We start from the raw sequence: 18,611 nt of genomic DNA on the forward strand, positions 1-18,611 counted from the left end.
ACAATCTGCCAAGGGTCTTCTTTAAAATGAGACCAAACTTAAGTATTTGCTCCCAAGCATAACATTTTTATGAGAGTTTTTTGACTTGGACATTTTTGTCCCTTTTGGACCTATGAGTAAGTTTTTGTTTTTTTGTTTCTGTTAACTGCATGAATTTTGAGCTATTATAGAGCCAGTTGGATAAATTATGCAATGATAATTGTGTGGGTGTGTTGGTATGGATGTCAGAGTGTGGTTGGTATGTGTGTTATATAAAAAAAATTTTGTTTGTGTGCATGTGTGTGTTTGTAGTATTGATAGAGAAAAACTCAACTGCAAATAACAAAGCCAATCACTGTGTGACCAGAGGAGTTTTGCTGGGATCCAATGGGGGAAAGTCTGGTACTGCGCCCAAACAAAATCTTACTGAAAGCTCATTTTTTGAGATATCAACCTCAAATTTGGAACACAACTTATTTAGATTTATGGCTTTGATTTTCTAGCCGTTTTAGAGTTCAACTTGTTTCATAAAATATATATTTTATATAAAATAATATTCATAAATAATTTTCATAAACTTAAACCTATATAACTTTTTTTTGGATTTACTTATAAAAAAAATTTAACTTCAGCAATAATCTGCCAAGGGTATTCTTTAAAATGATACCAAAGTTAAGTCTGTGCTCCCAAGCTTCAACTTTTTATGACCGTTTTTTGACATGGACATTTTTGTCCTCTTTGGACCTATGAGTAACTTTTTTAAATTGATGCACAAGGGTTAATTTAATGCAGCAAAAAATATTTTACAGTGTAGGCTAAGATCTTTTTTTTTTCTCAGCCTTTTTCTTGGTTGCTTTTATAAACAGAACACCATTTATTTAACAGTGCCTTTTATAAAAGAAACTATATAACTAAAAATTAGGCTACCATTATGTAGAATATTTTTGTACTTCACTTTTATTTGTTCCCATGTTCTAGTGTGGTGACTCTGACATTACAATGAACAAAGCTATTATGCAATTATTAAAATACAAAAATATAGGCTAATAAGTGATAAAAACATCTAACATGGCCACTTCTAACGGATTTAAATTGTCTGCTACTTTTTGTCAGCCCTCTCTCCTGGCTTTGGCAGACTTTGAGGTGTTCCTTGGCGTTTTGATTAAACATTAAAATTCAGAATAAACTTCGACTATTAGTTCTTGCTCTGCTGAGGAGAAAATCTGAGCGCGCTCAGAGAATATCTAAAAGGCGGGCTCTGGCGCGCTCTTTGGCCACGCTGAACAGCCAATAGCAGCGTTGCTGATCAATGTTTCTACTATCGATACATATCCCCTTTTAAACTTAGCATGAACGCGCAATTATCTCAGATAACTCAATCCAGCTATACTAATCATATCCGGCAAGTGTGTTCGAAGAACCGAGTTAGCCAGATCATGAGTAGCACGATGATATCATCTTGGATGTCTCATTTGATCTCGGATGTTTTAAGCAACGTACGAAGAACGGACCCCCGGTATATATCTTTTTTTATTAGGCTATTCATTTATTTACCCATAAACCTGTCTTTAGGAAGCCATAAGTTACAGTGGCAAGAATACCTTTTGTGAAACCTTTGGGGGTGGTGGACAGGGTTTACATTAAGACAGGAGTATGCCTTAATCTAGTTGATCATGCATTTCTTTTCTTTTATTCCACAGCTGATGTGTGCAGTTTTTTATTGCTTGCATTAAAATAATTTTCTCTTGTTTTGTTTTTTAATTGCAGTCTTTTTCTTCTGCCATTCATGCTTATGCAGCTCCAGGCAATCTTAAGCTTTTCTTGGTTCAGCTGCAGACAGTCTGAAAAGGTTTTTTGGCAGTTTGCTAAAATAAAAGAGCCATTCTAAGAGCCATCGTTTAAGCTGTTGACTTTTCTACCTTGACAAAGAACGTTAAACGAACAACTTAAAAAGGCATGACAAATCATGACATAAGACTGACATCACTCACAACAACGTACCAATGCATTATCCCTCATGAACAAATATAACGTCTGATGTTTGCATACGTGCATACCAGTTTACCATTACGACATCGTTCATGAATAAACATGACGTCTGAACACGGACAAACGGTGCGTGTTGACGCGTCAAAATTCACGCGTTTCGTTTAAAGACTTTTGAACGCGATCGTCTGCCATAGTTTTTACCACTGACTTCGCGCCGCTCATGTCATTTGTCACTCACGAGTCACGACTCATGTCACGAGACAGTCTCGCAGTATAACGCAGTAACGCAGCCTGCTTACGTGGAAGTAACAGTAATCTAATTACTGTTTTTGCAATTGTGATCCCTTACTTTACTCATTACTTGAAAAAAGTAATCGGATTACAGTAACGCGTTACTTCTAATGCGTTACTGCCCATCAGTGGTCCTCGTGAAGCCACGTCTCTGTGAAACAAAGCAAATTACTCCTCCTAAAATCCTCATCAAACCGGAGGCGTTGTGATCTCACCCAGTTTATTATTTAATGATCTGACGTTTGACAGAGTTATGATGGGAAGCGGGTGTCTGTTTCCTCGCCTTCTCAACCTGTTACGAAAATCCCTCGAATATGTAATCACTGGCGACGTTCGTATCTGGTGTTCACTTCCCTCATTGTTCCCGGCTAGGGCAAAGTTCTCTCTTATGACAGCGTGTAGAATAAATAAAATCACCACTGCGCGCAAGTAATCCATTTCCATGTTGATTGACTCAAGGACATTAACAAAACATAAGTTGACACACGATTAACGCCGAAAATTCACAAAACAAACAAACGAACGGAGAAGCACTGGGTCAGCATCGTGCCGCGCCCCGGAAGTTTCAATTAATACCAAACATGAAAAATACTCTGTGATAATCATTCACTTTAAACTATACATTTTCTGGGGTGAATTCAGGTGATCATCTGAGCATGAGAGAGAGGGGGTGAGGGGAGAGGGAAAGAGGTGTAGATTAGGATGACTCGGAGGTGAGACTTTCGTCTCGATGGTGAGTGCAAATGGTAATTTCCAGAGAGGTCCTTTTGTCCTCTCAGGGTCTGGTCGCTCTTGAAACAGACTGTCTGGCATTTTGTAATTTCTCAATTCTTACAAAGGTGATTTGTATGAAGAATTAAAAAATCACATTTGAGGTTGAGCTGTTCCAGTTTAAACGAGTGTAATGCTTGTGTGATCTGTCGTCAGGAGATGAAGATGTCCTTGAAACATACAGAAGAGAAGAAGCAAAAATATAAGAATGAAAAGGCCAAACGGAGGCTCGAGGAGGCGCAAGTACATATAACTCCAGAGATATGAATGGATAATATGTAAACTTTGATATCATTGGTAACCCCCTTTTTGTCTTTCTCTCCAGGACGACGAGGCCCATGAGCGTGCGCGACCAGAGCTAGAAATGCTTCAGTGGTTCTCGACCTCTCCTGCAGGGACCCCCTGACAGGCCATGTTTCTATTTTCTTAAAACAGAAACATGGCCTGTCCTGCAGGAGAGGTTGAGAACCACTGAGCTAAATGAATAAAGGCTCAATTTACAAAGACCCACTTGTTTCCCTTTTACTTGAAAATTGAACCTCCAAACAGGGTAAAAATCACAGTAAACAACTTTACATTACTCACTCGAAATAAGCAACAATAATAAGTAATACATAATAATAAGTAATGAGAGCAACACAGTTTCAGTTTTGTTCGGCCTACTGAACGAATCCTTTTTGAACGAATCATTCTAATGAATGACTCCTCGACTCTCTCACTCACTTCTGCTTTGTCTCTGAATGAATCAGCCGTTTTGAACGAATCGATTGACTGAATGATTCAATGAGTAACTCGTTAAGATTTGCTGCCACCTACTGGCGGTTTTCATTTCATTTTAGCTGCGGAACTGAAGGACGAAGATTGAATGCGTTTCATGTTTTTATGTTTTAAAGAGACAGTTATCGGGATCACATCCTCACTTTTTTTTTAATAAAATGTTATTTATTTATCTTAATTTAAAAATATTATTTTGATCAAATTTATTTAGTTTATTCCTAATTATTTAGTTTATTCTTAATTTAGATTTCTTAATTCTCGCTTCTCCACTTCTACTTTTTTTTTTAATTTTTTTTTTTTACGAGAACATAATATATGCTCTTTTTTTTCTCTTCATTGCATCACATTGTTTAGGGCATAAGAAACAAATGTTATAAAATAAAAACATTTTTGAAAAAGGATATTTTATTCATGTTATGCTATGTCTATATGTATATGTATAGGCAAAAACAATGGGATTTTTTTTTTCAATCAACGATAGATTTTGGGGTTTCAGGGTTTTTTCAGGAACCAAAAATTGTATAAAGATGATTCTCAAGATATAACGGAATGAATTGATACACCATTTTACTTTATATGCAATATGTGGGTAAAATGGTCATAAATGAATATTCCCATTCAATGCAATGTATCTATACAATGTATCTAATGTGCACATTAATGTGTTCTTGGAGCAACATTTAATGATAAAAGAAGTGTAATAATTGGAGTAATAATTAGCAACATTTTAATAATAATATCTAATATTTCATAGGAATATTGATGTATAATTTATTTCCATATTCACTTGTTGTGTCTCACAAAATGCCTGATAAACATGATTTAAGTCCTGATGTCTCTACAGTAGACACGTATGAAATCAATGCCCTGTTCTGTAACAGAAAGTATTTTTTTTATTTGAAACCCCTTAACAATTTCTTGAGATGTTGTTTTATGAAATACAATTTGAAAAGTAGTCCAATTTAAATTATAATTACAATATATTATCATATTTCCATAAGAGTGCTACATTTGATCACTAAATTAATGTCAGACATTTTTAAAGACCAAGGAGAAGTTGTTTTCAAGGTGAAACCTCCAAACATTTGGTGTCTCTGAAAAGTCCTGAATGTGCTCTTTACAGGACACCCAGGTTGTGTCATGTGACATGTATGATGTCAGAGAAATTCACTAAAATATAATGTCCACTACAGTGGACAAAAGTCTATTCCTGGGTCCCAGGAGGATATAAACAAAACAGGAAGCAAATAAGAGAAAAGGACAAAAAAAAAAGGTACAAGACAGGGGAAGCCTACATGAGTTAGACATAGTCCCAAAGTAATGCTGTTCCTCAGCAAGCAAAACATGAAAAGTGGTTTCTGACTTAATAAGAATTCAAAATAAGAACAAAAGAAGGAGACTGTGCCGCTTCTCTTCCACCAGGGGGCGCGCGCACGCACGCTCGCGTAACGATTCGAGACGTCACCACGCCGATGACGCAGGCGTGACGTAGCGCGGATGTCCCAGAATGCCGCTGTCTGCCAGCGCAACAGTGATCAATGGTCAGGCGAGTCGGATAAACCGGTGATTAAACGCGTTAAATGCCACAGATCAGCGGGTGATCGAAGCTCTTCGTGTCGGATGGACATCGCTTCACGTGACAGTTCATGAGTAAATGAGATCTACTTAGAGAAGTCATCTTCTTCATCATCATCATCTTCTTCAGAGCTGAAGACAAACCCAGCAGGTAAAATCATCACAATAACATCACGATCGGTGTGGTCATCACTCAAACTGTCATCAGTCACAGTTTCATCTGATGATCATAGTCGAGATTGACCAGTTCCTCAATAAAATCATCATCATCACTATCACTTCTCTGATTAATGTTCTGATCACAGTGAACGACAATCACAGCTGTAACACACAAACACACACTCCACAAGACAACTGTCGTTTTTTAAGTTGCTTGTAGTAACGTATATATACCGTGGTGGTGAATGTGATCATTCAGTACAATCACAGTATTTCTGTCATGTAACATCACTGAAGAAGAATGTATTGTTTTCCTCAACTGTGGTCACTTTAGAAAATAAACCAGAGAGAATGTGAAAAGTGTTTATTAAACTCATACACATACACCATAACATGACCAGCACAGCTCAAAGAAACTGATTAGCCTAGTTAAACTTAGTGGCGGAATTAACATTCTTAAAGGGACAGTTCACCTAAAAATTTAAATTCCGTCATTAATTAGGCCTACTACTTACTCTGATCGCTCTCGGTCACGAAATCCAGTGAGAAGCGCTTGAATTCAGCGAGGAACACAAATGTCTCAGTGATTTAAACCAGCTTAAAGGCAGATGAAACAGCGCTGACAAACTGTGCGCAACGATACAGTCTGAAGGCTTTTCCGTCTACAAATTCCCATCATTTACCACGGATTTACTGTTAGCCTAGTAATATTAACTGCACCATGAAATGTAGGATATACATATTGAATTGTATTATATTATTAATGTAGACAATGTATTAAAGGACTAATGGAATATAATTACAGTATTTAATAATGTATTTAGACTACTGTTTTCATACAAATACCATAGAAACCATAAAGTTACATTTTGCCATGATAGTGATGTGCTACAGGCTATGCCTGGTTTCATCTGTGGTTATCATGATCTAAATGCATGATACTGGATGACCAATGGTTAAGTTTAATAAAACTCAAACAGTCAGAATATTACATTTTACCCCCAAAAAAATTAGCACATGCAGAAACTAAGAAATTGTCCAATAAATATATTTATTTTGTTAAGGAAAAATGACAAATGTTTGAATGTTCCACCTCAGATTTGTGAAATGTTCACCTGTTTGGCAAGTGTTTGTCCTGATATGTTCTGACAATAAAGAGTAGTTTAAAACCACAATTAACGCTCTGGTTTCTACAACTTTCACTTAGGAGCAAAAATCTGCATTTAAACTTTAAAGAAATAAAGATTTGACTTTTATCGTGATAATTATCGATATCGACTGATATAAAAAAAATTATCGTGATATTTTTTTTTTGGCCATATCGCCCAGCCCTATAATTAGGCCTACTCTCCCTCATGCCGTTCCAAACCCGTAAGACCTTCGCTCATCCTCAGAACACAAATGAAGATCTTTTTGGATGAAATCGGAGAGATTTCTGTCCCTCCATTGACAGTCTACGCAACTACCAATTTCAACCCCCAGAAAGGTAGTAAAGACTTCATACAGTAATCCATGTGACTCCAGTGGTTTAACCTCAATTTTATGAAGAGATGTGAGTGATCAAAAAGCTCTCAGACTTCATTTGTGTTTCGAAGACAAATGAAGGTCTTATAGGTTTGGAACGACATGACTAATCAATGACAGAAGTTTCATTTTTGGGTGAACTCTCCCTTTAATGTCTTTAAATACCATGTACTAACACTTACTGTGTACATTCATGTTTTAACATTGTACTTGTATTTAAAAGTACCTTCATGTAATTATAAATGTAATTAATTTCTGCACCTACATCTATAATTACACTGTTGACTCATCCCTTACACATAAGGAGGCCATATTAGGTCTTGATGTTGTTTCAGGCTCTACTAGAACAGGTTTTCCTGCTTGAATGTTGATTATTTTCCTCATATTCTCCATTGTTGCGGCTCCTCTCTTCTCAGTCTGTCAGTAACGCTCTGTTCACTTCCTGTCTCTATGAAGCCCCTCCTTCTGAACAGCACACTGTGCTCTGATTAGTCGGCTGGAGCAGTGTGTTGTGATTGGTCGAGAGCTTCGAGCCCCTTACCATAACCGCCAGTTTAACACACTACTAACTAACTCAACCAGGCCCCGCCCCTTTATTCTACGCATGAATTATTATAATGAGGAATATTGTGGCGTGTTCGTTCCCGGAAGAAACTCAAGACTACAATGAACTACAAACAACATTAAAAGAGCATTAGTAATATTAATTACGACTAAAGTCTATGTTGTGCGGATTAAATTAAAGGTTGGAGGAAACGTATTGTGTTAAATAATAATGTTCGCTTTTTGTAATGCACTTACAATACGGTGCTTTCATCAAATTAAAGTTGTTTAAATAAAGGAATATTTCCAGCCCATAGACGATTATTCAGAAATAACTGGTTTGATCATCGTAAACGTATCATCCTTGTTTGAGTGCAGTGATACTGTAGACAATAATAGATGGTAATATAATGCAAAAATAACATTATAAATCAAATGAAATGATTCCTCTGGCAGTAACTTGAGCTGATGGTTAATCTCAGCGCTGAAGTTTGCGTCTCTGATAATGTTACACATTAGAATGAAAGATGACATACATGGTAGGGTATCATGTCAATATTTAAAACTGTTTATTTAGACTTACGTTAAGTGTTAAGTGAAACTAAATGAGGATAATTTTCTTCTCAAAACCTCCATTGACAATAATGCAGGCGGAAATTCCTTTACGCTATTAATCAGAGCAAGCGGTGACACGCGGACTGTGGTGAAGGCCTGAAGCAGCACGAGAGTTTTGCAAAAAAACATCAACCGAATTAGTACATTCAACCTGATTTTCTTATTATCACTGTCAAGCTGCTTTGAAACAATCTATATTGTTAAATGCGCTATATAAATGAAGGGGACTTGACTTGACAGTAGTAGATAAAAACACCTGATATAAATAAAGTGCGACTTTCTATTTTCTGGGATAAGGATCAAACAATAAGATCTTTAAACATTTGTAAAGTAGCCCAAATACATGTTGAATGCATGATATCAGCCTGTAATCTGAGAGTTGAACTGGAGCTGATGTCATGATGTCACTGTGTGTTTCAGGGCAAATGGCCAGTCCCAGAACCAAACGAGTGCTGAAGGAGGTGCGGACTGAAGACGAGAACAATGTGAGTGTCCGTCAGCATGTGAATGAAAATGAAATTTAGCAAATGAAAATTAGCCCATGATTTACTCGCCCTCAAGTCTTCCTAGGTGTAGATGACATTCTTCTTTCAGACAAATACAATCAGAGTTATATTAAAAACGATCCTGGCTCTTCCAAGCTTTAGAATTGCAGTGAATGGGTGTTTGTGTTTTGAAGTCCATAAAAGTGCATCGATCCATCATAAAAGTGCATCTATCATGATAAAAGTGCATCTATCCATCATAAAAGTGCATCTATCCATCATAAAAGTGCATCTATCTATCTATCATAAAAGTGTATCTATCCATGATAAAAGTGCATCTATCCATCATAAAAGTGCATCTATCCATCATAAAAGTGCATCTATCATGATAAAAGTGCATCTATCCATCATAAAAGTGCATCTATCCATCATAAAAGTGCATCTATCTATCTATCTATCATAAAAGTGTATCTATCCATGATAAAAGTGCATCTATCCATCATAAAAGTGCATCTATCCATCATAAAAGTGCATCTATCATGATAAAAGTGCATCTATCCATCATAAAAGTGCATCTATCCATCATAAAAGTGCATCTGTCCATCATAAAAGTGCATCTATCCATGATAAAAGTGCATCTATCCATCATAAAAGTGCATCTATCATGATAAAAGTGCATCTATCCATCATAAAAGTGCATCTATCATGATAAAAGTGCATCTATCCATCATAAAAGTGCATCTGTCCATCATAAAAGTGTATCTATCCATGATAAAAGTGCATCTATCCATCATAAAAGTGCATCTATCATGATAAAAGTGCATCTATCCATCATAAAAGTGCATCTATCATGATAAAAGTGCATCTATCATGATAAAAGTGCATCTATCCATCATAAGTGCATCTGTCCATCATAAAAGTGCATCTATCCATCATAAAAGTGCATCTATCATGATAAAAGTGCATCTATCCATCATAAAAGTGCATCTATCCATCATAAAAGTGCATCTATCATGATAAAAGTGCATCTATCCATCATAAGTGCATCTGTCCATCATAAAAGCGCATCTATCCATGATAAAAGTGCATCCATCATGATAAAAGTGCATCTATCCATCATAAAAGTGCATCTATCCATCATAAGTGCATCTGTCCATCATAAAAGCACATCTATCCATCATAAAAGCGCATCTATCATCATAAAAGTGCATCTATCCATCATAAGTGCATCTGTCCATCATAAAAGCACATCTATCCATCATAAAAGTGCATCTATCATCATAAAAGTGCATCTGTCCATCATAAAAGTGCATCTATCATGATAAAAGTGCATCTATCCATCATAAAAGTGCATCTATCATGATAAAAGTGCATCTAGGGGTGGGCAATATCTCGATATTTACGATATATCGAGATATTTTTTAAACTCGATATGGATTTTGACATATCGTATATATCGATATATTGTTTATATTTAATTCTGATTTCGCCAATTTGCTTGTTTGCCTTCTCTGTGCTGTGCTCGCCCCCGCCCTCGCGTGTTGTCTCATTCAAGTCCCCCGAGTCCGGTCAGGCACATCAATCTTTCCCCGCCCAGCGAGTGCTTGAAGTGCGTCAGAAACAGCGCGCGCGCGCGATCAGTTGTTGTTGGTATTTTTTTGTGTAGCGTCGCCTCTCGCCGCATTGCTTTTGTTTGAGGGCGCTTAACACACTTACACTTAACATGCTCCCCTAGAAACGGGCCTGGCAGCTCGCGCCAGCTCTAGACACGTTCAAAGTTTCCTGATTGTGACGGATGGCCGAATTTACATGACACATTATAAATTAGCATTAGCCTAAGTTACCTATTCTGCTATATACATTGCCGAAAAGAAGAGAAGAAGATAAAGGTGGATAAAGACAGAGGTAAAGTGATGTAATGAATGAACAGTTTATCTAATTGCATAGTAGTCAGATACTATAATTTAATGGCAGTTATTTTTACCTTAAACTTTATGCTAGCAGTTGTTCTGAGTTCCCCAGAGGCCCCAGACAGTGTGATTTTGTAACAATCATGTCAATTTTTAGATGCATTTTTATCACTTTTTTTTAATTAATGTTTTACTCTACAGTTGTGCAGTTTTTGGGGGATATATGGCATTTTTTTTATTTATTTGCCAAAATTAGTAATGATATTTCTATACAGGTTTATTAAAAATAGTGCAATATGTATTATTTCTTCCTTTATTTTACAGTTAAATTATTATTTTTGTATACAGGGATTTTTTTTTTTTTTTTATGTTGCAGAAGCACTTTGTTCCTACATGAACAGCCTACCAATTTGCACTTCAATAAAAAAAGACTGTGGTATTTGGCATATTTGTTTTTGCAGTAGTTTTTGGGGGGTTATTTTTCCTGTAAAGATATCGAGATATATATTTTTTGCTCCATATCGCCCAGCCCTAAGTGCATCTATCCATCATAAAAATGCATCTATCCATCATAAGTGCATCTGTCCATCATAAAAGCACATCTATCCATCATAAAAGCGCATCTATCATCATAAAAGTGCATTTATCCATCATAAGTGCATCTGTCCATCATAAAAGCACATCTATCCATCATAAAAGCGCATCTATCATAAAAGTACATCTATCCATCATAAAAGTGCATCTATCATGATAAAAGTGCATCTATCCATGTTAAAAGTGCATATATCATGATAAAAGCGCATCTATCCATCATAAAAGCGCATCTATCCATCATAAAAGCGCATCTATCCATCATAAAAGAGCATCTGTCATGATAAAAGTGCATCTATCCATCATAAAAGTGTATCTATCATGATAAAAGTGCATCTGTCCATCATAAAAGTGCATCTATCATGATAAAAGTGCATCTATCATGATAAAAGTGCATCTATCATGATAAAAGTGCATCTATCCATCATAAAAGTGCATCTATCCATCATAAAAGTGCATCTATCCATCATAAAAGTGCATCTATCATGATAAAAGTGCATCTATCCATCATAAAAGTGCATCTATCATGATAAAAGTGCATCTGTCCATCATAAAAGTGCATCTGTCCATCATAAAAGTGCATCTGTCCATCATAAAAGTGCATCTATCCATCATAAAAGTGCATCTGTCATCATAAAAGCGCATCTATCCATCATAAAAGTACATCTATCCATCATAAAAGTGCATCTATCCATCATAAAAGTGCATCTATCATGATAAAAGTGCATCTATCATGATAAAAGTGCATCTATCCATCATAAAAGTGCATCTATCATGATAAAAGTGCATCTGTCCATCATAAAAGCGCATCTATCCATCATAAAAGCGCATCTATCCATCATAAAAGTGCATCTATCCATCATAAAAGCACATCTGTCCATCATAAAAGTGCATCTATCATGATAATAGTGCATCTATCCATCATAAGTGCATCTGTCCATCATAAAAGTGCATCTATCCATGATAAAAGTGCATCTATCATGATAAAAGTGCATCTATCCATCATAAGTGCATCTGTCCATGATAAAAGTGCATCTATCCATCATAAAAGTGCATCTATCATGATAAAAGTGCATCTGTCCATCATAAAAGCGCATCTATCCATCATAAAAGCGCATCTATCCATCATAAAAGTGCATCTATCCATCATAAAAGCACATCTGTCCATCATAAAAGTGCATCTATCATGATAAAAGTGCATCTATCCATCATAAGTGCATCTGTCCATGATAAAAGTGCATCTATCATGATAAAAGTGCATCTGTCCATCATAAAAGCGCATCTATCCATGATAAAAGTGCATCTATCATGATAAAAGTGCATCTGTCCATCATAAGTGCATCTGTCCATCATAAAAGCGCATCTATCATGATAAAAGTGCATCTATCATCATAAAAGTGCATCTATCATGATAAAAGTGCATCTATCCATCATAAGTGCATCTGTCCATCATAAAAGCGCATCTATCCATGATAAAAGTGCATCCATCATGATAAAAGTGCATCTATCCATCATAAAAGTGCATCTATCCATCATAAGTGCATCTGTCCATCATAAAAGCACATCTATCCATCATAAAAGCACATCTATCATCATAAAAGTGCATCTGTCCATCATAAAAGTGCATCTATCATGATAAAAGTGCATCTATCCATCATAAAAGTGCATCTATCATGATAAAAGTGCATCTATCCATGTTAAAAGTGCATATATCATGATAAAAGCGCATCTATCCATCATAAAAGCGCATCTATCCATCATAAAAGCGCATCTATCCATCATAAAAGAGCATCTGTCATGATAAAAGTGCATCTATCATCATAAAAGTGTATCTATCATGATAAAAGTGCATCTGTCCATCATAAAAGTGCATCTATCATGATAAAAGTGCATCTATCATGATAAAAGTGCATCTATCCATCATAAAAGTGCATCTATCCATCATAAAAGTGCATCTATCATGATAAAAGTGCATCTATCCATCATAAAAGTGCATCTATCATGATAAAAGTGCATCTGTCCATCATAAAAGTGCATCTGTCCATCATAAAAGTGCATCTATCCATCATAAAAGTGCATCTGTCCATCATAAAAGCGCATCTATCCATCATAAAAGTACATCTATCCATCATAAAAGTGCATCTATCCATCATAAAAGTGCATCTATCATGATAAAAGTGCATCTATCCATCATAAAAGTGCATCTATCATGATAAAAGTGCATCTGTCCATCATAAAAGTGCATCTGTCCATCATAAAAGTGCATCTATCCATCATAAAAGTGCATCTGTCCATCATAAAATCGCATCTATCCATCATAAAAGTACATCTATCCATCATAAAAGTGCATCTGTCCATCATAAAAGTGCATCTATCCATCATAAAAGTGCATCTATCATGATAAAAGTGCATCTATCATGATAAGTGCATCTATCCATCATAAAAGTGCATCTATCATGATAAAAGTGCATCTGTCCATCATAAAAGCGCATCTATCCATCATAAAAGCGCATCTATCCATCATAAAAGTGCATCTGTCCATCATAAAAGCACATCTGTCCATCATAAAAGTGCATCTATCATGATAAAAGTGCATCTATCCATCATAAGTGCATCTGTCCATCATAAAAGTGCATCTATCCATGATAAAAGTGCATCTATCATGATAAAAGTGCATCTATCCATCATAAGTGCATCTGTCCATGATAAAAGTGCATCTATCATGATAAAAGTGCATCTGTCCATCATAAAAGCGCATCTATCCATCATAAAAGCGCATCTATCCATCATAAAAGTGCATCTATCCATCATAAAAGCACATCTGTCCATCATAAAAGTGCATCTATCATGATAAAAGTGCATCTATCCATCATAAGTGCATCTGTCCATGATAAAAGTGCATCTATCATGATAAAAGTGCATCTGTCCATCATAAAAGCGCATCTATCCATGATAAAAGTGCATCTATCATGATAAAAGTGCATCTGTCCATCATAAGTGCATCTGTCCATCATAAAAGCGCATCTATCATGATAAAAGTGCATCTATCATCATAAAAGTGCATCTATCATGATAAAAGTGCATCTATCCATCATAAGTGCATCTGTCCATCATAAAAGCGCATCTATCCATGATAAAAGCGCATCCATCATGATAAAAGTGCATCTATCCATCATAAAAGTGCATCTATCCATCATAAGTGCATCTGTCCATCATAAAAGCACATCTATCCATCATAAAAGCGCATCTATCATCATAAAAGTGCATCTGTCCATCATAAAAGTGCATCTATCATGATAAAAGTGCATCTATCCATCATAAAAGTGCATCTATCATGATAAAAGTGCATCTATCCATGTTAAAAGTACATATATCATGATAAAAGCGCATCTATCCATCATAAAAGCGCATCTATCCATCATAAAAGCGCAACTATCCATCATAAAAAAGCATCTGTCATGATAAAAGTGCATCTATCCATCATAAAAGTGTATCTATCATGATAAAAGTGCATCTGTCCATCATAAAAGTGCATCTATCATGATAAAAGTGCATCTATCATGATAAAAGTGCATCTATCCATCATAAAAGTGCATCTATCCATCATAAAAGTGCATCTATCCATCATAAAAGTGCATCTATCATGATAAAAGTGCATCTGTCCATCATAAAAGTGCATCTGTCCATCATAAAAGTGCATCTGTCCATCATAAGTGCATCTGTCCATCATAAAAGCGCATCTATCATGATAAAAGTGCATCTATCATCATAAAAGTGCATCTATCATGATAAAAGTGCATCTATCCATCATAAGTGCATCTGTCCATCATAAAAGCGCATCTATCCATGATAAAAGCGCATCCATCATGATAAAAGTGCATCTATCCATCATAAAAGTGCATCTATCCATCATAAGTGCATCTGTCCATCATAAAAGCACATCTATCCATCATAAAAGCGCATCTATCATCATAAAAGTGCATCTGTCCATCATAAAAGTGCATCTATCATGATAAAAGTGCATCTATCCATCATAAAAGTGCATCTATCATGATAAAAGTGCATCTATCCATGTTAAAAGTACATATATCATGATAAAAGCGCATCTATCCATCATAAAAGCGCATCTATCCATCATAAAAGCGCAACTATCCATCATAAAAAAGCATCTGTCATGATAAAAGTGCATCTATCCATCATAAAAGTGTATCTATCATGATAAAAGTGCATCTGTCCATCATAAAAGTGCATCTATCATGATAAAAGTGCATCTATCATGATAAAAGTGCATCTATCCATCATAAAAGTGCATCTATCCATCATAAAAGTGCATCTATCCATCATAAAAGTGCATCTATCATGATAAAAGTGCATCTGTCCATCATAAAAGTGCATCTGTCCATCATAAAAGTGCATCTATCCATCATAAAAGTGCATCTGTCCATCATAAAAGCGCATCTATCCATCATAAAAGTACATCTATCCATCATAAAAGTGCATCTATCCATCATAAAAGTGAATCTATCATGATAAAAGTGCATCTATCATGATAAAAGTGCATCTATCCATCATAAAAGTGCATCTATCATGATAAAAGTGCATCTGTCCATCATAAAAGCGCATCTATCCATCATAAAAGCGCATCTATCCATCATAAAAGTGCATCTATCCATCATAAAAGCACATCTGTCATCATAAAAGTGCATCTATCATGATAAAAGTGCATCTATCCATCATAAGTGCATCTGTCCATCATAAAAGTGCATCTATCCATGATAAAAGTGCATCTATCATGATAAAAGTGCATCTATCATGATAAAAGTGCATCTATCCATCATAAGTGCATCTGTCCATGATAAAAGTGCATCTATCATGATAAAAGTGCATCTATCCATCATAAAAGTGCATCTATCCATCATAAAAGTGCATCTGTCCATCATAAAAGTGCATCTGTCCATCATAAAAGCGCATCTATCCATCATAAAAGCGCATCTATCCATCATAAAAGTGCATCTATCCATCATAAAAGCACATCTGTCCATCATAAAAGTGCATCTATCATGATAAAAGTGCATCTATCCATCATAAGTGCATCTGTCCATGATAAAAGTGCATCTATCATGATAAAAGTGCATCTGTCCATCATAAAAGCGCATCTATCCATGATAAAAGTGCATCTATCATGATAAAAGTGCATCTGTCCATCATAAGTGCATCTGTCCATCATAAAAGCGCATCTATCATGATAAAAGTGCATCTATCATCATAAAAGTGCATCTATCATGATAAAAGTGCATCTATCCATCATAAGTGCATCTGTCCATCATAAAAGCGCATCTATCCATGATAAAAGTGCATCCATCATGATAAAAGTGCATCTATCCATCATAAAAGCACATCTATCCATCATAAAAGCGCATCTATCATCATAAAAGTGCATCTATCATGATAAAAGTGCATCTATCCATCATAAGTGCATCTGTCCATCATAAAAGCGCATCTATCCATGATAAAAGTGCATCCATCATGATAAAAGTGCATCTGTCCATCATAAAAGCACATCTATCCATCATAAAAGCGCATCTATCATCATAAAAGTGCATCTGTCCATCATAAAAGTGCATCTATCATGATAAAAGTGCATCTATCCATCATAAAAGTGCATCTATCATGATAAAAGTGCATCTATCCATCATAAAAGTGCATCTATCCATCATAAGTGCATCTGTCCATCATAAAAGCACATCTATCCATCATAAAAGCGCATCTATCATCATAAAAGCACATCTATCATCATAAAAGCGCATCTATCATCATAAAAGTGCATCTATCCATCATAAAAGTGCATCTATCATGATAAAAGTGCATCTATCCATCATAAAAGTGCATCTATCATGATAAAAGTGCATCTGTCCATCATAAAAGTGCATCTATCCATCATAAGTGCATCTGTCCATCATAAAAGCACATCTATCCATCATAAAAGCGCATCTATCATCATAAAAGCACATCTATCCATCATAAAAGCGCATCTATCATCATAAAAGTGCATCTATCCATCATAAAAGTGCATCTATCATGATAAAAGTGCATCTATCCATCATAAAAGTGCATCTATCATGATAAAAGTGCATCTGTCCATCATAAAAGCGCATCTATCCATCATAAAAGCGCATCTATCCATCATAAAAGTGCATCTATCCATCATAAAAGCACATCTGTCCATCATAAAAGTGCATCTATCATGATAAAAGTGCATCTATCCATCATAAGTGCATCTGTCCATCATAAAAGTGCATCTATCCATGATAAAAGTGCATCTATCATGATAAAAGTGCATCTATCCATCATAAGTGCATCTGTCCATGATAAAAGTGCATCTATCATGATAAAAGTGCATCTGTCCATCATAAAAGCGCATCTATCCATCATAAAAGCGCATCTATCCATCATAAAAGTGCATATATCCATCATAAAAGCACATCTGTCCATCATAAAAGTGCATCTATCATGATAAAAGTGCATCTATCCATCATAAGTGCATCTGTCCATGATAAAAGTGCATCTATCATGATAAAAGTGCATCTGTCCATCATAAAAGCGCATCTATCCATGATAAAAGTGCATCTATCATGATAAAAGTGCATCTGTCCATCATAAGTGCATCTGTCCATCATAAAAGCGCATCTATCATGATAAAAGTGCATCTATCATCATAAAAGTGCATCTATCATGATAAAAGTGCATCTATCCATCATAAGTGCATCTGTCCATCATAAAAGCGCATCTATCCATGATAAAAGTGCATCCATCATGATAAAAGTGCATCTATCCATCATAAGTGCATCTGTCCATCATAAAAGCACATCTATCCATCATAAAAGCGCATCTATCATCATAAAAGTGCATCTGTCCATCATAAAAGTGCATCTATCATGATAAAAGTGCATCTATCCATCATAAAAGTGCATCTATCATGATAAAAGTGCATCTATCCATCATAAAAGTGCATCTATCCATCATAAGTGCATCTGTCCATCATAAAAGCACATCTATCCATCATAAAAGCGCATCTATCATCATAAAAGTGCATCTATCCATCATAAGTGCATCTGTCCATCATAAAAGCACATCTATCCATCATAAAAGTGCATCTATCATGATAAAAGTGCATCTATCCATGTTAAAAATGCATATATCATGATAAAAGCGCATCTATCCATCATAAAAGCGCATCTATCCATCATAAAAGAGCATCTGTCATGATAAAAGTGCATCTATCCATCATAAAAGTGTATCTATCATGATAAAAGTGCATCTGTCCATCATAAAAGTGCATCTATCATGATAAAAGTGCATCTATCATGATAAAAGTGCATCTATCATCATAAAAGTGCATCTA

General features: G+C 35.6%; 1 protein-coding gene across 2 annotated transcripts in view; it reads left to right on the top strand.

Moving 5' to 3' along the window:
• The first annotated feature begins 5,278 nt into the window (after positions 1-5,278).
• arfgap1 (ADP-ribosylation factor GTPase activating protein 1) overlaps positions 5,279-18,611 on the top strand; it is a 51,250-nt gene continuing 37,917 nt past the window's right edge. For both annotated transcript variants that reach the window (XM_081358301.1, XM_081358300.1), the window contains exons 1-2: positions 5,279-5,533; positions 8,644-8,708. In XM_081358301.1, the coding sequence (XP_081214427.1) occupies positions 8,649-8,708 (60 nt within the window). In that variant the 5' untranslated portion in view covers positions 5,279-5,533; positions 8,644-8,648. The remainder of the gene's footprint in view (positions 5,534-8,643; positions 8,709-18,611) is intronic.

The sequence above is a fragment of the Scardinius erythrophthalmus genome (assembly GCF_964197995.2).
Source record: "Scardinius erythrophthalmus genome assembly, chromosome: 25".
Taxonomy (NCBI): domain Eukaryota; kingdom Metazoa; phylum Chordata; class Actinopteri; order Cypriniformes; family Leuciscidae; genus Scardinius; species Scardinius erythrophthalmus.